At 51.8% G+C, this 21,629-nt stretch overlaps 2 protein-coding genes and 1 non-coding gene across 4 annotated transcripts in view; all 3 read right to left on the bottom strand.

Annotated features, from left to right (window-relative positions):
• The window catches only part of ATF6 (activating transcription factor 6), a 143,535-nt gene extending 138,774 nt beyond the window's left edge, over positions 1–4,761 (bottom strand). For both annotated transcript variants that reach the window (XM_036342270.1, XM_036342272.1), the window contains exons 1-2: positions 4,638–4,761; positions 3,574–3,866 (exon numbers count right to left, since the gene is read on the bottom strand). In XM_036342270.1, coding sequence (XP_036198163.1) covers positions 3,574–3,625 — 52 coding nt within the window. In that variant the 5' untranslated portion in view covers positions 3,626–3,866; positions 4,638–4,761. The remainder of the gene's footprint in view (positions 1–3,573; positions 3,867–4,637) is intronic.
• A 2,272-nt stretch (positions 4,762–7,033) lies between these two features.
• DUSP12 (dual specificity phosphatase 12) lies at positions 7,034–12,355 on the bottom strand. Its single transcript, XM_036342274.1, has 6 exons — positions 12,065–12,355; positions 10,196–10,309; positions 9,996–10,114; positions 9,528–9,624; positions 9,048–9,234; positions 7,034–7,654 (listed from the first exon to the last, which is right to left on the bottom strand). The coding sequence occupies exons 1-6, from the start codon at positions 12,313–12,315 to the stop codon at positions 7,493–7,495; spliced, it is 930 nt and encodes a 309-aa protein (XP_036198167.1). The 5' UTR covers positions 12,316–12,355; the 3' UTR covers positions 7,034–7,492.
• Positions 8,721–8,853, bottom strand: LOC118673820. The gene has a single exon (XR_004973493.1). It is a non-coding gene; the product is annotated as a small nucleolar RNA SNORA42/SNORA80 family (small nucleolar RNA).
• Positions 12,356–21,629: the final 9,274 nt, after the last annotated feature.

Here is a 21,629-nt window from a genome sequence, read left to right as displayed (position 1 = left end):
ATTTGAGGGCAGTGAAATTGTTCTCTGTGATACTCTAATAGTGGATACATGTGACTATTACTGCCTACAAATGCTTGCATATGTGTTCTTTGGTGTAAGGTTGGTGAGCTGTTCCTGTTATCGGTCTAGTTAGTAATAGAGAGGCAGCATAATTCCTATGTTTGAAGTGAGGAGACCGGAGAGAGCAGTCTCAGCGGCATGGAATGGGAGTACAAAGGGCAAAACTCTTCAAATTCCTGAAGTCCTCACTTCAGGACATGACACATGTGTCAAAATCCACAGAAGGTACAACTCACAATAAACCTTAATGTAAACTATGGACTTTAGTTACTGGCTCATCCATTATAATACCGTAAATGTACTACACTAATGCAAGATAATGGGGGTTGGGGAGTGTAATATGGAACTCAGTGTACTATCTGCTTATTTATTCTGTAAATCTAAAACTGTACTAAAGATAAAGTCGATTAAGCATTAAAAATAACTGTGAAATTCAAATTCCAGTGTCCACAGTAAAGCTGCCATGCTGGAGTCCAGGAATTGCAAGAGAGACCACATGACCTAAAGTATCTGCTATCTGGACCTTCACAGAAAATGTTTTCGAAATCGCGCTCTAAAATTTCATCACTCAAGTTAAAGTAGGAAGAGCACTCCCCATCACAGCTGTTCTGAGCTAATCAACTCTTCAATTACTCAGTTGCTAGGGTCACAAGGAGTACTAATTATATAATCTGACCCTTTAAATAGAACTGGTCAGCTTCCAATAAAAAAATCAAATCAGTTAAGTACTTCCCAGAAATAAAATGCATATTCTACTGAAAAACGCTAGCAGACAGAAGCGTTTCCCTCTAGTGCCCACAAAATCTATCCTACTTACTGAACACCTAAGGCATCAGAATTACAGTGTGAACTAAGGGGACTATTGACAGCTTGAAGAGAAAGCCTGGGAACGGCACATTCAGGGGGGACAGTGACCGACCACAAGATCTGAATGCTCTTTAACGAGAACATGGAGATCAGTCAGGAAAGTGCAGCCTGTGTATCAGAAGAAAAATGTAACACAATGCTCCCAGGAAGTACCCACAGGTATAGCTTAAGAAGCAACATGAATATTTAGTCGTTTACCAGCTGAGAAAACAGTCTTAATGACCTAATATAACTGAGAGATCTTGGTAAGAATCCAGTCGGTAGAAATAATTCGGGGAAGCAGCACAGAACACCGACTGGAGCACAGACTTGGGAGGTAGACCAACCTGGTTCGGATCCTGCTTCTGCGTCTCTCTAGCGCCAACACCGAGCACTCCTTCTCTCTCAACCTCAGTTCACTCACTTGTAAAATAACAACCTCACTGGACTGTTGGGAGGGTTTAATAAGATAAAGCACCTGGTGTGTGTGACTCCGGTGAGCGTCCAGCTATGAACCAAGAAGTCACAGCTAGATTCCCGGTCAGGGCACACGCCCAGATTGCAGGCTCATCCCCAGTGGGGGGCGTGCAGGAAGCAGCAGATCCATGATTCTCTCTCATCACTGATGTTTCTATCACTCTCTCCCTCTCCCTTCCTCTCTGAAATCAATGAAAACATTAAAAAAAAAAAAAAAAAGACAATACAGCCAGCACCGGTTTGGCTCAGTGGATAGAGCGTCGGCCTGCGGACTGAAGGGTCCCAGGTTCGATTCCAGTCAAGGGCATGTACCTTGGTTGTGGGCACATCCCCAGTGGGGGTTGTGCAGGAGGCGGCTCATCGATGTTTCTCTCTCATCGATGTTTCTAACTCTCTACTCCTCTCCCTTCTTCTCTGTAAAAAAATCAATAAAATATTTTTTTTTTTTAAAAGATAATACATGCAAGAGTTCAGCAGGGCACCTGACAATAAAATGCTAAATAAATGGCAATTGTTCTTATTTCTGTTATAGTTAGCTTGGGAAAATACTCTTGGAGTAGATGGTCTAAAGCAGCGGTTCTCAGCCTGTGGGTTGCGACCGCTTTGAGGGTCGAACGACCCTTTCACAGGGGTCGCCTAAGACCATCGGAAAACACATATATAATTACATATTGTTTTTATGATGAATCACTATGCTTTAATTATGTTCAATTTGTAACAATGAAAATACATCCTGCATATCAGATATTTACATTACGATTCAAAACAGTAGCAAAATTACAGTTATGAGGTAGCAACAAAAATAATTTTATGGTTGGGGGTCACCACAACATGAGGAACTGTATTAAAGGGTCGCGGTATTAGGAAGGTTGAGAACCACTGGTCTAAAGTTTCTCCAGCAACTCATAGAAAATCTACCCAAGGGTTGAACTAAATCTCTAACCGCAATTTAAAAGAAGTTCTGCCTTGGGAAAATCAAGTGAAACTTTAGTTCAATAAATGGAATTGAGATTCCACTCTTGCTGCTGAGAATGATGGTCCAAGAGGAAAGATGAAGATGCTCTGGGTTCCCCCCAAATTCCAAAGCTGGTGAATGGTGCAGGCTCAGCACAGGGCCACTCCAGAGCCTACACAATCCCAATTCCCACTAAAGCCCAAAAAGAGTACTGTCCTAGCATCAGGTCTCGCACTCCCAGGCGGGATAAGGTTCCTCTAGAGATGACAATACTTCTCCCCCTCAGTCCCAGCACATTCCTCTCCACCGCCCCACCCCACCCCCACCCCCCCACCCCCGCCCACCACCACAAAGGGAACTATCCCAGCAAGAAAACCTACAGCTGTATCTGGAGAACAGTCAGGACTACAGGGCTTGTGGGTCCGTCCAGATGAGCGGGTCCTAAGGCAGGTGCCGGGATCTCTGCTTCTCTGCTACACGGACAGACATCAGCCCAGAGCAACAGTGGATGCCGCAGGATGAACCTCTGTTGCACACACATTTCACGCACACACACACGTACATGTGTACATACACAAGTGCACACACTTACAAACACATGCACTGACAAATATACATGTGCGCACACATACACAGGTACACATACACAAGCGCCGCACGTACACAGGTACATGGATGCGCATGGGTGAACATAGGTATGCACACGTGCACAGGCATGCACGTACACAGGCACACATACATGTACACATGCACACACGGGTGTACATATGCACACACAAGTCAGCGTATGTACATGTACATACACACATGTACACACGTGTGTACATAGGTACGCACAAGCCCATCTACACGGGTACACACGTGCACATACATAGGTACATACATACACACGGGCACACAGATGTACACAGGTACACATAAGTGCACGCACGTACAGACATACACACGCACGCACACGCACACGCGCACACAATCCGGCAGCTACCCGGTCCCACGCTCCACCGAGGCCTCCTGCGCTCCGCGCTGGACCACGTCGTCCCGCCCCACGAAGTCCCTGCCTGGTGCGCCCCCAGGGGGGACAGCGACAACCGACGGCCATTCCCTTCGGGAGTCGGCAGCACCCTCGGGAGCACGCGAAGCCCTCGTCCGGCAGACCGTCCCACCTGTCACCGCCGCGGGCGGGCGGGCGGGGAGGAGGAAACCGAGCCACCCGGGCCTTTCTGGACCCCACTTACCCCAATCCTCCTCCGGCCGCGGAGGGAGCCCCGGGCTGAAGGGCGAGGCCATCGTGCCGGCAACGCCGCCCGCGCCCCCAGGCACACGCGCGGGGCCCTGGGACTCGGTGGCCCACGCCGGGGCGGGGATGGCGGAAGCTGGCGGACCGACGCAGCGCACGCCGAGGCGACGGTGGCCGAACGCGGACAAACTGCCTCACTGCGCGAGGCGCCGCAGGACCCGAGAGGGACGTCCCAGACCGCGGCGACGCCGACTGCGCCCCTCCGCGCTGGCCGCGCTTCCGGTCCCGCGGCTGCAAGAGGGAAAAAGACACGCGAACCGGCATCAGCGAAATCAAGGCTCGATGGCGCTGACGGAGAGGCAAAGCCCCCTGCGGTAGGAACCAAGCCCCGCGGTGGATCGGCGCCGGAAGGGCCGGCGACCACTTCACATGCCACCGCCCTGCGGTGCACCTGCAGCCAGTGCAAAATAATCTCGACTGTCCACCGTAATGGGAAATTTTGTAAAGTAAAAACCAAAAAGGGCCCTGGCCGGTTTTGCCCCGTGGATAGAGCGCGGGCCTGCGGACTGAAGGGTCCCGGGTTGGTTTGGGTCGGGGCACCTGCCCGGGTGGCGGGTCGATGCCCAGTGGGGGGCGTGCAGGAGGCAGCCGATCAGTGATTCTCTCCCTCTCCCCTCCTCTCTAAAATCAATAAAAATATTTTTTTAAAAAATCAAAAGGGAAAAGTGATGCCCGTCCTGAACAACTGGCGGGTCTCCCGAACACCGTCATCAGGTCTCAGGGCAGCACCGGAGCTGAGAGCGCGATCCGGCTGTGCCCGGGCCGCTCGCCATCAGCAGACCCGCGGGAAAGGAGCGCCGGCGCGGGCCCGGGCCGGCCGCGGGGGGACGCTCCGGGACCCGGACGGACGGGCGGACGGGCGGACGGGCCAGTCCCCGCGCCCAGGACCGGAGAACGAGTCCCCGCGCGCCTCCACGACGGGGGGCACGCCCACCCTTTTCAGGACGGAAACCGACCCAGCACTGAGCCTGGCGTCGGAGACGTCCCCAGAAGGCGACTCACCGGGATTCGCGCCTCGCGTCTTCGCAGGGCGCTGGCGACGCCAAGAACACGTCTCCCCACAGCGCCCCAAGCCCCACGCGTCCCAGCATCCTCCGCGCCGCCGCGCTTACCGCGGGTTTCGTCACCCGCACCCCGCACGCAGCCCCGGCCCCCACCCCCACAACAACAACACACACACACACACACACACACACACACCCCGGCGCCAGGTCCCTTTCCCCGGAACGTGACTTCTGCCACCATCGGTTATGACAGCTTTCACTTGGATGAAGTTCCTAACACTTTATTCTCACCCAACCGCAAATTCAAAAATTGACATAAAAACTAAAATAAAACCGGCAAGAGCTCTGTTCTATACTCACCATATACACTTTTTTAAATCACCATGACTGAACTCCATCAAGTTTTCAATTTTTCATTTTCAAAACTTTTACCTTTTACTAAAAGGGCCAGAGCCCTGGCCAGTTTGGCTCAGTGGCTAGAGCGTCGGCCTGCGGACCAAAGGGTCCACCCCGGGCGGGACCCTGTCCTGGGCTCCCCTAGGAGGCAACCAACCATGTGTTTCCCTCACTTAGATGTCTGTCTGTCCCTCTCTCCCACTCTCCCTAAAAGTCAATGGAAAATACCCTCAGATAAGGACTAACTAAAAGAAGGGGGGGGGGGGGGACAGATGATTATGAAACAAGCATTTGTGTACTTATCACCAAAAATAAATACTAACATTTTCACTTTACATTTTTCATAAGAAATTAAACATTATGAAGTTGAACTCCACTTTTCCCTCCATCCACATAGGCAATGTTTATTATATTATAGGACTCATTCAAGTCCATTTTTATTTTTTATTTTACATATTTAAATGTTTGTAGATACATACACTTAGTGTTGTTTGGGGTTTTTAATATACATAAAAGTATTGTACTCTATTTTCCAAGTCATTCAACATTACTTTTTGGTATGTGTTTGAACTGTTTTTAGTATTTATTTGAAAATTAAATATATATATAACTATTTGTCCTTTCCCTGATGGACATTTAAATTGTTTCAATTTGTGTGAGTCTCCTTATTTACATGTGCAAGCATGTCTAAGACATATGCCAGGTCATAGAGGAGCATTAATATTTGCCAAATTACACCAATTTACTCCCTGGCTAGCAGTGACGGGTTCCCTTTGCTCTTTGCAAAGACACCTTTGTGAAAGGTGTCTATAATTTACATTTTTCTGACAAAGTCATGAGGCATCCTTTTTGTGTTTATTAAACCTTATTTCCTCTCCTGGGAATGTCCCATTCCTATCTTTTATAAAACTTGCTGTTGAATTTCCTTTCTCTCAATCATGTGTACCTCTCGACGGCTGACTGTTCATTTCACTGGTGCATATGCTACAGAGAGCCTCTAGGCCAGCGATGGCGAACCTTCTGAGCTCGGCGTGTCAGCATTTTGAAAAACCCTAACTTAACTCTGGTGCCGTGTCACATACAGAAATTTTTTGATATTTGCAACCATAGTAAAACAGACTTATATTTTTGATATTTATTTTATATATTTAAATGCCATTTAACAAAGAAAAATCAACCAAAAAAATGAGTTCGCGTGTCACCTCTGACACGCATGTCATAGGTTCGCCATCACTGTTCTAGGCCAACACTTGTCTTTGTTTATGGAGTTTTTATCCTGTGAGTTTTCATTTCAGTGACGTCACATTTATCCATCCTTTTTGTTTGTGATCTCTGCTTTCTGTATCTTGCTAAAGAAACCCTTCCCACTCCTGAGGTCAAGATCTTTTTTAATTTCCTTTTAATAGTTTTACAGTCTTGATTTACAATTTTTTAATTCAGTTACTCCTGGGGTAGAGTAATTATTGATTTTTATACAGCAATCTTGTACCTTAAAAAGCTCTAATTGCCCTGACCAGTGTGGCACATTGGTTAGAGCAGAGCCTGCTCCCTGAAGGGTTTCAGGTTGGATTCCTGTCCAAAGGCACGTACCTGGGTAGCAGGTTTGATCCCTGGCATGTGTGGTAGGCAACCAAATTGATGTTTCTCTCCCTAACCCTTCCTCTTTCTAAAATCAATAAAAACATTTTTTTTTTAAAAAGGAGTCTTAAACACACTTTTCTAAAATTTTAGATACCTGGACTTCCTGAACAGTGACAGAAAACTACACCATAGTCAGTGTTTTCCTCATAGCCTTTCCATCTACATTTGCAAGAAAAATCCAGACATGTAGATTTACTAATATCTCTAAAAATAGATTTCTAGAAATAAAAGAATATCTCTATTTAAATATGATAGTTTCTAATTTTTTTACGTACTTTTGTTCATCCAGATCTTAAGATCACATAACTAACATTCTCAAAACCAGAACTCTTTAAAATACATGAAATAGAGGAAGTATCTGGGTTATAGATTTTAATATCAAATAAAGTGTAATTTACATGATGAAGAGGTTTTGAGCCCTGGCTCAATTGGTTGGAGCACTGTTCTGTGCACTGAAGGGTCAAGGGTTTGATTCCCGGTCAGAGCACATACCCAGGTTTCAGGTTTGATCCCCAGTCAGGGCTCGTATGGAGACAACCAATTGATGTTCCTCTCTCACATCAATGTTTCTCTCTCTCCCAAATCAATAAAAAAAAAGTATCCTTGGGTAAGGACTTAGGAGGGAAAAAGTTTTTATTTCCATATGAAGTAGTCTTTATACTTAAACAGTGTCCAAGGCACATCAAGTGAGTGCATCTTCTCACATTTCCAATGAAACGCTGACAGTCTAAACACCAGGATGCCGTGTGAACGATGAGAAGCAAGTAGCATGTACCATCCAGCAAGTTTCTTTTTCAGATATCAAATGTCACAAGTTCACATTTTTCTCGTTTGTGATCCCAGAACCAGCAGCGCTTTCGTTTCATCCACTCTGTTCTTATGGATTTGAAAAGCAGGAGTTATCCACCTACCACAGGAGCACTGCTCACCATACCAGTTGAAAGAACCCAACTTGGCATTGCATTTGGGGCACAGAAGCTGAAAAAAAAGCAAATTCCCTAATTCATTCATTCACTTTTGTACACAACAATTATCTTTGGCAACAAAGAATATAGAAACAAGCCCTAGCCGGCTTGGCTCAGTGGATAGAGCATCGGCCTGCAGACTGAAGGGTCCCGGGTTCGATTCCGGCCAAGGGCACATGCCTGGGTTGTGGGCTCCATCTTCAGTGTGGGGTGTGCAGGAGGCAGCCAATCAGTGATTCTCTCTCATCATTGATGTTTCTATCTCTCTCCTTCTCCCTTCCTCTCTGAAATCAATAAAGAAATATATTTGTTTAAAAAAAAGAATATAGAAACAGGACCTGGGCCCCACCTTCAAGAAGTTCAGATCTAATCGATGGATGCAATGGGATAGCAATTTACTACAACAGCTGTGTTAAGAATAAGAAGGATGGCCGAAACCGGTTTGGCTCAGTGGACAGAGCGTCGGCCTGCGGACTGAAGGGTCCCAGGTTCGATTCCGGTCAGGGGCATGTACCTGGGTTGCGGGCATATCCCCAGTTGGAGATGTGCGGGAGGCAGCTGATCGATGTTTCTCTCTCATCGATGTTTCTAACTCTCTATCTCTCTCCCTTCCTCTCTGTGAAAAATCAATAAAATATATTTTAAAAAAAAAAGAATAAGAAGGATGTTGTACCCTAGCAGGTTCAAGAGGAACAGATTAATTCCAGCACCAGGGGGAAAGGTGAAGCTTAAGACATGGAGTAGAATGTTTCACAGATGTGGCATGCGTGCTGACTTTTCAATCAGTCTGCAGCTTAAGATTTCAAACCAAAACAATCAAAGCTAAAGGTAGGAAAGCATGTTAGGATTCTCATGTTCTGTTTCTGATATTCAGAGCCTATAGTTAGGCCTCAGATTCCTGCCTATTTAAAAACAAAACAAACTAATACTCTAGTAAAATAGATAAGTCCAAAAATGCTTAACAAGTCTACTGTATTTTCTTCTAATGTATTTTTAGCACTAAAAAGAACTAACTTAGACCAACACCTCTCAGTCAAAAGTGTTTCACTTTTTATTTATTTTATTTTATTTATTTTTTCCACTGTGCAACCTGCTTCAGTGCCTGCAGCCTACGGGCAGAGGCCAGGCAATGGTTCGAGACCACAGCTTGCTCTGGCCTGGGACCTATGAGAGACCCCGGGGGACGGGCCTGCCATCAACCCAAACCCATGCAGAGTGGTTCACTATTTTAGAACAGCTGGTTTTTGTTTAATTTTTGATAGATTCTTGTCTACACTAAAAAGATATAATCTTCAGAAAGAAAGTAGTTAAGATGGAGTAAAACACTAGAAAAATATGGTTTAAAATGCAACAAGGAATAAAAGATAGATGATTTAATGAAACTAGAAAATCAGGTGTGTCCTCACCTGCCCATCCATCACTCCCAGCAGGGCGGGTTCCATCCACTGCACAGGTTCAATGAAATAGGATGTGCACTGAGCCCGACTCCCTGTGACAGGCACGAGGGATGGTGCCCGTCTCTTGTGGGCAAAGGCTATGGAGCCACTTCCTTCATTATGATCCAAAATGCTCGAACTTCGAAATAAAGACCTCCTGCAGCCTCCAAACAAACAAAAGCATTAATGACTTCCAAAGTAATTAAAAAAAAAATAGATGAAATGTGCAGCTATTTCTTAAAGGGCTACTTTACTTTTCAGTAGTCTCTACAAGTAACTTGATTGCTTTACTACTAAGAATTTACATTCTTGGAAGCAGATTTGAATTTGAAATGTCTATAGTATTCAACTAAACAAATTCTCCCTACAGAGATTTAATAAACTGAAACTTTCAGTACTTTTCAGCTGCTGAGACAAGATAAAATCTCCAGAAAATAGGAAATATTTTACCTGCACTTTCTACATTTGTAGAGAACCTCCTCTTTCGATCCTTGTGGAACCATGGTGGGGTCAACAGCAAAGAGTTCCTGAGGTAAGCTCTGCAGTTCTGCATGACAATGACAATGTGTCTACTGGTTACACTCTGCACTTTCAGACAAAATTCAGTTAATGTCAAACTGAGGCAACAAGTGCTAACCTCAGAAATGTTTTTAAAAGCACCCAGTGTTGGAAAGGTAGGATGTGGGAGGAGATCCCTTGGGTTCTGGGCAGACTGCCTGAGTTCAAATCCCAGACCCACCACTCACAAGCCATGTGACCCTGAACAAGGTATTTCTTGCTAAACCACAGTTTCAAAAGGAAATAAAGGACCTGTCTCAAGGGGTTGCTGGGAAAGTGAGATAATACACCTGCGGTGCTTGGTGTCAGAGTAAATAGCATCTAGAAAGGTCCCAGTACAGAAGAGCGATTATTACTCACCCGGATACTTCTCTGTAACCTTTTGCAAACGATATTGCTTATAAATTGCACTACAGGTATCGACTTCGCATCCCATGAGCTGGTATAATTTCAGTTGCCGCTCAAAACCCTCATTCATCCTGTAAAGACAAACAAAGTTAAGTTTTCTTGAAATAAGTAAAATCACAAAAACAGAATGATTACTCTAACAAAGAACTCACTTGGCCTCTGGTTTGATAGTCTGGAGGTTTTCATAGGCTTTTTCAAAGGTAAGTTGGTCAGTCTTCATCAGAAAAGCAGTCATTACTGCCACACTGCGGCTGACTCCTGCATGACTTAAAACAGCAAATAGCAATTAAAACAAAAAGCACACAAACAAAAACCTCAGCCCCTCTAATGGTCAAGTTCTGCTTCAAACTCTTTGCTTCTGAAATACTACCCGTGTGCAAAATAATTATTCCTTTATTTCCTTATTCTTCTTAAATTCTGAACCATGTGAATGTCTTACACACCCAAATAGGATCTACGGAATCTAAGATTTTATGCTTCGGAACAACGCCAGACTCCTTTGCTCTTGGCACGAAGGGCCCCAGATCTGGTCTCAGTCGGCTTTCCTATCACTGCCTGCTGCTCTGCCGCCAAGAATTTAAGCTGTGGTTATTACATGCCATCCCCAGGCCACTCTTTCCGCCTCTGCGGCCGCCTGCTCCTTCCCCTGAGCAAGGCTCGGGGTCCGAGGGTCCTAATCCACGCGTCTCTCCCCGACTCCGCTGCACCAGCCACACGTCCCCGGCGCCCGAACACGCTCCTCCGGGAGCCGGCGCTGCCCGTGCACCCGCGGCGCCAGGTACCGCCGGGGCCCTGTCTGTCCACCTGACGATCGCCCCCCAGCACTCTCACTCCCGCCTGCACCCCCCGCCCAAACAGAGGAGCTGCAAAGGCCCAGCCTTGACGGGGCCGGGAACCAGGAGGTCGAGGCTCAGGCCGATGGGGAGCGTGCAGGAAGCAGCCCATCGATGATTCTCATAGATGTTTCTCTCTCTCCCTCTCCCTCCCTCTCTCTTTAAAAATAAAAACATTAAAAGGAAAAAAAAAGGCTGCAAAAGGAACTCATGGAACCGTTGAGTGAACGCGGGCAGGGCCGCCCGCCGCCCTACGCCCGCCCACCAGTGCACGAACGCTGCCCGCACACACGCACGCACGCACGCCCACCAGTGCACTAGCACCGCCCGCCCGCACGCGCACGCACGCCGGCCCACCAGTGCACCAGCGCCGCACGCACGCACGCACGCCGGCCCACCAGTGCACCAGCGCCGCACGCACGCACGCACGCACGCCCACCAGTGCACTAGCACCGCCCGCCCACCCGCACGCCCACCAGTGCGCCAGCGCCGCCCGCACGCACGCACGCACGCACGCCCACCAGTGCACTAGCACCGCCCGCCCACCCGCACGCCCACCAGTGCGCCAGCGCCGCACGCACGCACGCACGCACGCACGCCCACCAGTGCACTAGCACCGCCCGCCCACCCGCACGCCCACCAGTGCACCAGCGCCGCCCACCCGCCCACCACTGCACCAGCGCCGCCCCCACGCCCACCCGCCCGCCCGCTCACCAGTGCACCAGCGCCGCACGCACGCCCACCCGCCCACCAGTGCGCCAGCGCCGCCCGCCCACCCGCCCACCAGTGCACCAGCGCCGCCCACCCGCCCGCCCGCTCACCAGTGCACCAGCGTCGCCCACCCGCCCGCTCACCACTGCACCAGCGCCGCCCACCCGCCCGCTCACCACTGCACCAGCGCCGCCCACCCGCCCGCTCACCACTGCACCAGCGCCGCCCGCACGCCCACCCGCCCACCAGTGCACCAGCGCCGCCCGCACTCCCGCTCACCACTGCACCAGCGCCGCCCGCACTCCCGCTCACCACTGCACCAGCGCCGCCCGCACTCCCGCTCACCACTGCACCAGCGCCGCCCGCACTCCCGCTCACCACTGCACCAGCGCCGCCCGCACTCCCGCTCACCACTGCACCAGCGCCGCCCGCACTCCCGCTCACCACTGCACCAACGCCGCCCACCCGCCCGCTCACCAGTGCACCAGCGCCGCGCGGCCCTCGGCGCGGGCCTGGCCCAGGAAGGCCACGCAGCGGCCCAGGTGGCTCAGCAGGTCGGTCTCGGGCTCGTCCAGTGCAGGCACGAAGAGCCGCCGCAGGCCCTTCACCTGGAGGTCGGGCTCCTCCGCGTCCACCGTCAGCACGGCCGTGACGCCCGCCTCTCGCAGGCGGCCCGGCTCCGCGGCGGCCGCTCCGCCCAGGTACAGCCCGGGCCGCACCTGCAGCATCTCCGCCGCGCGCGCCCGCCACCGAGCGGGCGGGCTAGAGCGGCCCCCGCGCCCGCCACCGAGTGGGCGGGCTAGAGCGGCCCCCGCGCCCGGCCAGCTTCACAGCAGCGCCCTCGGAGGACCCGGCCGGCGGCGGAAGTGCGCTCCCGGGAAAGGGCTGTTAGTGGAGTCGGGCTCCGGGGCTTCCCACGAAGCAGCTGCAGCCAAGTTTGAAGCGCTGGTTCCGCGGCCGAATCAGCCGCGTGATCGAGCCTCTGAAGCACAGAGCTTTCCTCCGACGTGGAACTCAGTGTGGATCCCCTCCGGGACTGTTTTTCCTTTGTTCTAAGCAATCAGTCCCGTGTCCTCAAGAAAGAAGGGACTGCAGCCAGAGGGAAACCGGAGTTGAGGGACATGTTTCTTTATTTTTTAACAGGAAAGACTTGAACCTTTTTAAAGTGCGGGGAAGTATCAGGAGAGAGGGCGAAGCTAAGACACAGAAGGAAGAGGGGACCGGGATGATGGAGGGGGGTGCAAGGTGGCACCCGGACCGAGGCGGGTCTGCCAGCGCAGGGTGGGTGCGGGGCCCCTGACTCCCGCAGGACAGGCGTCCGGGTGGGTAGAGAGACGTCTGTCTGTCAGAGCTGGGACGGGGACCGCGGGACAGGGTGCGGGCGGCGTCCGGGTGGGTGAAGCTGGGACAGGGACCGCGGGACAGGGTGCGGGCGGCGTCCGGGTGGGTGAAGCTGGGACAGGGACCGCGGGACAGGGTGCGGGCGGCGTCCGGGTGGGTGAAGCTGGGACAGGGACCGCGGGACAGGGTGCGGGCGGCGTCCGGGTGGGTGAAGCTGGGACAGCGGGGCCGGAGCGCTCCGGACAGAAGAGGCGGACCAGCCACCGCGGGAAGGAGTCGCCGCCTCGGGCAGCCAGCGGGGCTGCGGGGCTGAGGCCGCAGTGGCCCAGGAGAGGCCCGGGGAGCCCCTGCCTCCCGAGTTGCAAGCCTCTGCAGAGCTTGGAGCTCCTGGCGGAGGGGAGGCGCCCCTGAATGGTCAGGGAGCCCCCGGAGCCGCGAACACACCGGAAGCTGCGTTGTGCTGTGGCCACGAGGTGGCACCGTTTACCCCCCGGGGACGTGTTTTGTGTTCCCGGTGACCTAGCCCAGCGGTGGGCAGACTCATCGGTCGACAGAGCCGAATATCAGAACAACGACTGAAATTTCTTTTGCGAGCCAAATTTTTTAAACTTAAGCTACACAGGGAGGTACGTTGTCATTAACTGAATGAGGGTCCTCCTAAGCTGGCCTTTGCTAAAAACGTCCTCAGTCTGATTGAGGTAGTTCGCTGAGGGCGACCCCTTCCAGCCCGTGCATGAATCGCGGGCTGCTCTCCCGTCTCCCTTCAACCTTCCGACCGCCACCCCCCACTTCTTCTAACGCCACTTCTTCAAAATAGGCCCTCCCAGCCGGGAGCCGGCCTCTGCGCATGGGCCACGAAGTTTCCATTGCACTGTACGTGCGGCCTGCACGTGGTAGTTTGTGGAAGAGCCCACTCAGGGGGCCAAAGAGCCGCCTGTGGCTCGCGAGCCGCGGCTTGCCGACCACTGACCTAGGGGAAATGAATGTGGGCGCCTGTAAGAAAGGCAGGTTGGGCCTAAGGAAGGACATGGTGTGTTTAGAGAGGGGTCTGAGTTGCTTCCTATCAAGAAGAGAAGGGCCCTGGCTGGCGCGCCCAGTGGTTAGAGAGCCGGCCTGATTCCCTGTCAAGAGCAAGCACTGCAGTGCCAGTTTTGCTCCCACCTCTGGCCCGGGTGCTTGTAGCGGCAGCCAGTCGCCGTGCCTCCAACATAGACTCTCCCTCCCGCCCTCTCTCCCCCCCTGCTCTCTCCGAAGAGCAATGGAAAAAATTTCTTCAGGTGAGGATTAACACACACCAAGAGAGAGAGAGGGGAAAAGGGCTCTGTCCTCGGACTGGCGCACACACACCAGCAAACCTGCAACCTCGATGAATATGGATTAAATAAAGATGCGTATAATGGCTAAGAGATCAGCGACGATGTGGCAGCTTGCATTTTGAGGAGACACCATTCTATGTAACTTGGCCTGGACGTGTCCCAGACTTCCTACTCTGCGGGTGTTCCTCACAGCTTTCGGATGTAGTCACATGTATGATCCTCATGTTCATTTCCATCTTTCAGAATAGTTGCTGAGAAGCAAGCAGGGAAATTCCCCTCCTCTGCCCCATCTCGGCCCTCACGGCCACATGTTCCTCTTTCTGTCCGGCGTGTGGCCCGCGCCCCACACCCAGTGAGCAGGGAGGGTGTGGAGTTACGCTCCGGGGCACTTAGGAAGGTACACATGAAGCACTCTTTGAGGCCTTCAAATTGAAATTGTATAAATAAGCAATAACAGCATAATTCTTTTTTATTTTTTTAAAAATATATTTTATTGATTTTTTACAGAGAGGAAGGGAGAGGGATAGAGAGTTAGAAACATCCATGAGAGAGAAACATTGATCAGCTGCCTCCTGCACACCCCCTACTGGGGATGGGCCCGCAACCAAGGTACATGCCCTTGACCGGAATCGAACCCGGGACCCTTCAGTCTGCAGGCCGATGCTCTATCCACTCAGCCACACCGGTTAGGGCCACAGCATAATTCTATCGTTTTGTCTGTGTCAGTGAGCAGAAGGCGGGTTCTGGAGCGTGCGGAGTTCCGATTCGTCTCCAGGCGCACAGTCTGAAGCCGGAGAAAACCTCGGTCTGAATGCAAAGCTGAGTCTGCCCGGCCCTCGGGGCCGGCCACCGCATGCCTCCAGAACACTGACTTCTCCAGCCTGTTTCTTCGTCTGCAGAATCAGAAAAGTGTGGCCATGTTGCAGAGTTCTAATTAGAATTAACTTGTCAGCAGGTCCTGTTCACGGGAGAAAGGCATCCCAGGCTGAACCCTGCACCAGCAGCGGCTGGGCGGGGCGGCAGAGGGAGGGCGCTGCTGGGGGCTTCGGGGCAGAGCAGCCCCTGCGCCTGGCCAGGTGGACTCACACCTGCGCTGCTGCTACCACGTCCCTGAGCCTGGCGACTGGCTTAGAGTCCGTGTCCCTGTAACCAGGTGTCGCGGGGGGATGACCTCAGCTCCAGCGACGCGGGACAGGAGGACAGGATGAGAGGACGGGGCGGGAGGACGGGGCGGGAGGACAGGACAGGAGGACGGGACGGGAGGACGGGACGGGAGGACGGGGCGGGAGGACAGGGCAGGAGGACAGCGCGGGAGGACAGGATGGGAGGACAGGGCGGGAGGACGGGACGGGAGGACAGGGCGGGAGGACAGCACGGGAGGACAGGACAGGAGGACGGGACTGGAGGACAGGGCGGGAGGACGGGACGGGAGGACAGGGCGGGAGGACAGGGCGGGAGGACGGGACGGGAGGACAGGGCGGGAGGACGGGGCGGGAGGACGGGGCGGGAGGACGGGGCGGGAGGACGGGACGGGAGGACGGGGCGGGAGGACGGGGCGGGAGGACGGGACGGGAGGACGGGGCGGGAGGACGGGGCGGGAGGACGGGACGGGAGGACGGGGCGGGAGGACGGGGCGGGAGGACGGGGCGGGAGGACGGGACGGGAGGACAGGGCAGGAGGACAGCGCGGGAGGACAGGACGGGAGGACAGGGCGGGAGGACGGGGCGGGAGGACGGGGCGGGAGGACGGGGCGGGAGGACAGGACGGGAGGACAGGACGGGAGGACAGGACGGGAGGACGGGGCGGGAGGACGGGGCGGGAGGACGGGACGGGAGGACAGGGCGGGAGGACGGGGCGGGAGGACAGGACAGGAGGACAGGACAGGAGGACGGGGCGGGAGGACGGGACGGGAGGACAGGACAGGAGGACGGGGCGGGAGGACGGGGCGGGAGGACGGGACGGGAGGACAGGGCGGGAGGACGGGGCGGGAGGACGGGGCGGGAGGACGGGGCGGGAGGACGGGACTGGAGGACGGGGCAGGAGGACGGGACAGGAGGACAGGGCGGGAGGACGGGACGGGAGGACGGGGCGGGAGGACGGGGCGGGAGGACGGGGCGGGAGGACGGGGCGGGAGGACGGGGCGGGAGGACGGGGCGGGAGGACAGGACAGGAGGACGGGGCGGGAGGACAGGGCGGGAGGACGGGGCGGGAGGACGGGGCGGGAGGACGGGGCGGGAGGACGGGGCGGGAGGACGGGACGGGAGGACGGGACGGGAGGACGGGACAGGATGTGCCTGTTGTGTAGGGACAGCTTGGTCAACAGGCTCAACATCTCCCTGCCTGACCCCAGCCGGGGACCCAACATTTGCCAAGTCACCGCACCGCGTGGCTGTCGCTCTGGTAAACAGGGCGGGAACGGAACGGGCTGGGATTTGTGGGTTGTGCTTTCAGTTCCTTTTCGATTCGAGGAGAAACTGGCCGACAGCCAGCTGAGTGGGGACGGAGTGCGTGCCAGGGGCTCCGCGCCCCAACCTTGGCCACACCCTTGGAGTTCTCTGCTGCCCGTTGTCAGTCCTCTGAGCTGGAGCAGACGGAGCGCTGACGGTCGCGCACGCCCTTGACTTGGGTTCTGGCCTGTCCCATGTGACCTGTATCAACTGGCCGAGCCCTCTGAACCTCAGTGTCTCCACCCAAAAATGACGAGGTGAGTGATGCCTACCTGGCATCCCCTGAAGGACTTGAAACTGTAAAATCAGAAATCTATAAACATCTGGTCAGCGCACGGAGCGTGCCAAACGCTTCCAAAAGCTGTTCCCTGCCCTTCTGACCACCAGATCGCAGCCTCTTGTAGGCGTCTCGCCTTCACTCTCCCCTCTGCCAGGAAGTGCTTGTGTTCACTCCCACCAGTGCTGCCCCGGCCCTGCCACCAGCCTGAGGACAGATGGGCTGGCCCCTGATGGCATCGAGGTGGCAGGAGGAAACCGCCCCAAAGGGGAAACCGCTCGCTTGGCGTGTTCGGTGGAAGTGCTTGTGTCTGGGCCCAAAGCAATGCATTTCTGAGCATTTCTTCACAACCCCTCCCAGCCCATGATTTTCATCTCAATTCATTAGCCCTTGTTCAGCGCTGGGGATACAACAGGAATAAGATGAAGGTCAGACTTCCACCACGTAGACCAGGGTGTGTACCTGAGCCATGTGCTAACCTGGCGGCACAGGCAGCACCCTGGGCACAGACAGCATTCGACTCTGGCCGGAGGAGCCAGGGAAGGGCTCCGGGAAGGTGGCGCTGGAGCTGGCCTCTCCCCCGGGCGAAGGAGACGATGGAGTCCGGGTGCAGAGGTCAGGAGGCGTGAGACACAGACCAGAGGCCACAACACGAGGTGGTTGCACCAAATGTGCCTGACGCCTCTAGCAAAAGTGATGGCGTCTAACCAAAGAGACTTCACAAGCAGCGGCGGAGCGGCAGCCTCTGGGAGGCCAGTGGCTCCTGCGTGGCGCTCAGAGGCCTCGTGTGTCCACAGCCCCTGTGGCAGGGCCAGGAGACCCTCAGTGGGAGCCGGGGTCTACGCCAGTGATGGCGAACCTTCTGAGCTCAGCGTATCAGCATTTTGAAAAACCCTAACTTAACTCTGGTGCCATGTCACATATAGAAATTTTTTGATATTTGCAACCATAGTAAAACAAAGACATATTTTTTATATTTATTTCATATATTTAAATGCTATTTAACAAAGAAAAATCAGCCAAAAAATGAGTTTGCGTGTCACCTCTGACACACGTGTCAGAGGTTCACCATCACTGGCCGATATGGATGAGCCCCCCTGTTTCTCGGCCGTCAGGCTATCAAACCCGTAAGGTTGCCTCCAACCCGAAATGATATTGCAGAGCAGGTTACTGCAGGAGTGACTTGTCAGGCTTATAAAACAAGCAGCTTTATTAACTATATATTAACCATGTGGTCACTTGTCAATCCTGTCTTGCATATTTGAAAATTCCATAGAGAGTGGATTTTAAAAGTTCTCATCACAAGAAAAAATGTTCGCAACTATGTGTAGTGATGAATGTTAACGAGACCTAGTGTGATCACTTCACAATATATATAAATATTGAATCGTTACATTGTGCGCCCGAAACTAACGTTATTTGTCATTGTCTCGTGTACAGAAGCAGCGGTGTCCACCAGGGGGCAGCACGAGCTTGCTCAGAGTAGTCCCGTCCTGATGCGCGCTCTCTCCGTGGCAGGACCAGACGGGCAGGTTAGGGGGCACACACTGAACCTTTCTTCCCCAGGACAGGTCGCCTGTGGACAAGGATGGCGCATGGGCTGGATGCTGGAGCAACTGAGTTAGGGACATGCTTACTGTTGAAGACAGGACAATGAGATCTGCTCCTCTGAACTGAAAAAGACTAAAGCGGGAGCTACCAACTGTTAATCCTCAGGGGCTGGCTGAGCCGGAGAGGCACAGCTATATGAGACCAGGGCTTTGCAGGAGTCGTGACTGCAGCACAAACTACGCCGACCGGAGAGAACGGTACCCGATTCCTCGTGGCTCGTGGGGGGTGGTGAAGAGCTGGGGTAATCCGGCTTAGAACAGGAGTTCCACGTGGACAACGTCCGCATCCAATAAGGAAGTGTAGTCAGGAGTGCACTTCCCTTAGTCACTTGGAAACTAGGCGGTGGGAATTCAGAAGGTGGGTTAGCATTTCAGCAGAGGCACTGACCAGGGACTGCTGCTGGGGGGCTGCTTCGCCCGAGGTTGTAATGCTAACAAGATCCACTGGGGGGCACCCAACAGTGCAGAAAGCGTCAGGAGGTCTAATTAAGAACTAAAAGCGATGATGCCCTCTGCTGAGGAGGGGAGGGGAGACAAGTTCTCTCATGCAGAATGAGTGGAACTGCACATTGGTAAATATCTTTGAGGGGTCATTTGACAACGTTAAAAATTTATTTATTTATTTATTTATTTATTTATTTATTTATTTATTTATTTATTTTTATTTTATTTTTTTTATGTTAAAAATTTAAAAACTCGTGTCCTTTGACCCAGCAAATCAACTTCTAGTTTATCCCACAGATACAGTCAACTATGTGCGTACGGGTGTAGAACAGCCATTGCAGCACAGTTTCAAACAGGACACATTTAGAAACACCAATAAGTCCATCAATCTACAGGAAGAGATTTCTGAACCCCTGTGTTGGGCTTAGGGTCCCTCCTCAGTGCTTGTAAGCACCTCAGAATCCCGTCTTAAAGCCTCTAATAATGAAAGAATCTGCTGTGTCTCTCTCACCCTGCACATCAGGAAGCTGGGCGCAGGAGGCCCGTGGGCCACACGGGATGAGGCACAGAGGCGTGCATGAGGCTGGTGTGCTGGGGAGGAGCACGGGGCCCTGGCAGCCACAGCACAGGCAGAATAGGCTCAATGTGCCAGGAGAGGGAGCCGGGAGGATGGGCTTATCCTGGAGGATGGATTCAGTCCCCTAGGGAAAAGTCCTAATGTAGAACCCAAGTGCCCCTCCTTCCATAAAGTCTAGATAAGAAACTGAGGCTTGGAATACATCGTCACAAACCCAAAAAGCAGCCAAAATGAGGAGACAAAGAAACAACCCCCAAATGAAAGAACAACAGATTCTCCAGAAGAAGAGATCAATGAAATGGAAATTAAAAACTTATCAGACATACAGTTCAGAATAATGATGACAAAGATGCTCAACAGAATGAGAAAAGTATTGGTAACTATGAAGAATGACATAGAACAGTGATGGCGAACCTTCTGAGCTCGGCGTGTCAGCATTTTGAAAAACCCTAACTTAACTCTGGTGCCGTGTCACATATAGAAATTTTTTGATCTTTGCAACCATAGTAAAACAAAGACTTATATTTTTGATATTTATTTTATATATTTAAATGCCATTTAACAAAGAAAAATCAACCAAAAAAATGAGTTCGCGTGTCACCTCTGACACGCGTGTCATAGGTTCGCCATGACTGACATAGAACAAATAAAAAAGACAATGGAAGAAATACACAGCAGATTAGGGGAAGTTGAGGATCAGATCAGTGAATCACAAGATGGGTAGAAAAAAATCATGCATCCAGAGAACCAAAAAGAAAAAACAATTAAAAAACAGGAGGACAACTAAGGGAGCTGTGGGACAACGTGCAATGTAAAATTATTCTCAGAACAGGTGTGCCAGAAGAGGCAGAAAGGGAGAAAGGGACAGAGAACATGTTTGAAGAAATAATGGCAGAAAACTCCCCTAACCTGGAGAAGGAAAATGTCACACAAGTCCAGGAGGCACAGAGAGTCCCAAGCAAGAAGAACCCAAACAGGCCCACACACAGACACATCATCATTAAAATGCCAAAAATTAAAGACAGAGAATCTTAAAGGCAGCAAGAGAAAAGCAACTGTTACCTACAAAGGAGCTCCCATAAGGCTGACACCTGATTTCTCATCAGAAACTCTACACGCCAGAAGGGAATGGTATGAAGTACTCAAGATAATGGAAAGCAAGGATCTGAGACCAAGATTACTATATCCAGCAAGAATCATTCAAAATAGACAGAGAAATAAAGAGTTTCCCAGGCAAACAAACAAACAAAATGATAAAGGAGTTCACCACCAAAACAGCATTACAAGAAATGCTAAAGAGACTGCTGCAGCCCTAGCTGGTTTGGCTCAGTGGATAGAACGTCAGCCTGCGGACTGAAGGGTCCTGGGTTTGAGTCCTGTCAAGGGCACATGCCAAGGTTGTGGGCTTGACCCCAGTGAGGGGCATGCAAGAGGCAGTCAGTCATTGATTCTCTCTCATCATTGATGCTTCCAACTCTCTCTCCCTCTTCCTTCCTTTCTTAAATCAATAAAATTATATTTTTAAAAATAATAATAAATAAGGGGACTGCTGTAATGAGATAAAGAAACAGAGAGAGAAACTTAGGCATACAGAATTAAAATGGCAATAATTAAGTACCTATCAATAATAACCTTAAATGTAAATGGATTAAAAGCTCCAATCAAAAGGCATAGGGTAGCTGAATGGGTACAAAAACATGACCCAACTATATGCTGTCTACAAGAGATCCACCTCAGAACAAAAGACTCACACAGGATGAGAGTGAAGGGATAGAAAAAAAAATTTCCATGCAAATGGAAAAGAAAAAAAGCTGGAGTAGCAATACTCATATGCGACAAAATAGACTTCAAAATGAAGGCCATCACAAAGACAACACAGGTCACTAAATAATACTAAAGGGATTGATCCAACAAGAGGATATAACTCTGGTAGACAGATATGCACCAGTACAGGAGCAACTACATATATTTTTAAAACTTCTAGAGGACTTTAAGGGAGAGATCAATAACAATAGAGTCATAGTAGGGGA

This window comes from Myotis myotis, unplaced genomic scaffold (genome assembly GCF_014108235.1).
Source record: "Myotis myotis isolate mMyoMyo1 unplaced genomic scaffold, mMyoMyo1.p scaffold_m19_p_18, whole genome shotgun sequence".
In the NCBI taxonomy this organism is placed as follows: Eukaryota; Metazoa; Chordata; class Mammalia; order Chiroptera; family Vespertilionidae; genus Myotis; species Myotis myotis.
The sequence above is the reverse complement of the archived record's forward strand: the minus strand, read 5'-3'. Positions and strand labels throughout refer to the sequence as shown.

Coding starts and splice junctions, on each gene's coding strand:
- DUSP12 (XM_036342274.1), bottom strand. CDS start 12,315: ATGCTGCAGGTGCGGCCCGGGCTGTACCTGGGCGGAGCGGCCGCCGCG. Junction 9,625..9,995: donor GGTTACAGAGAAGTATCCGG/GTGAGTAATAAT, acceptor ATTGTCATGCAG/AACTGCAGAGCTTACCTCAG. Junction 7,655..9,047: donor TGGGAGTGATGGATGGGCAG/GTGAGGACACAC, acceptor CTTTTTTTTCAG/CTTCTGTGCCCCAAATGCAA.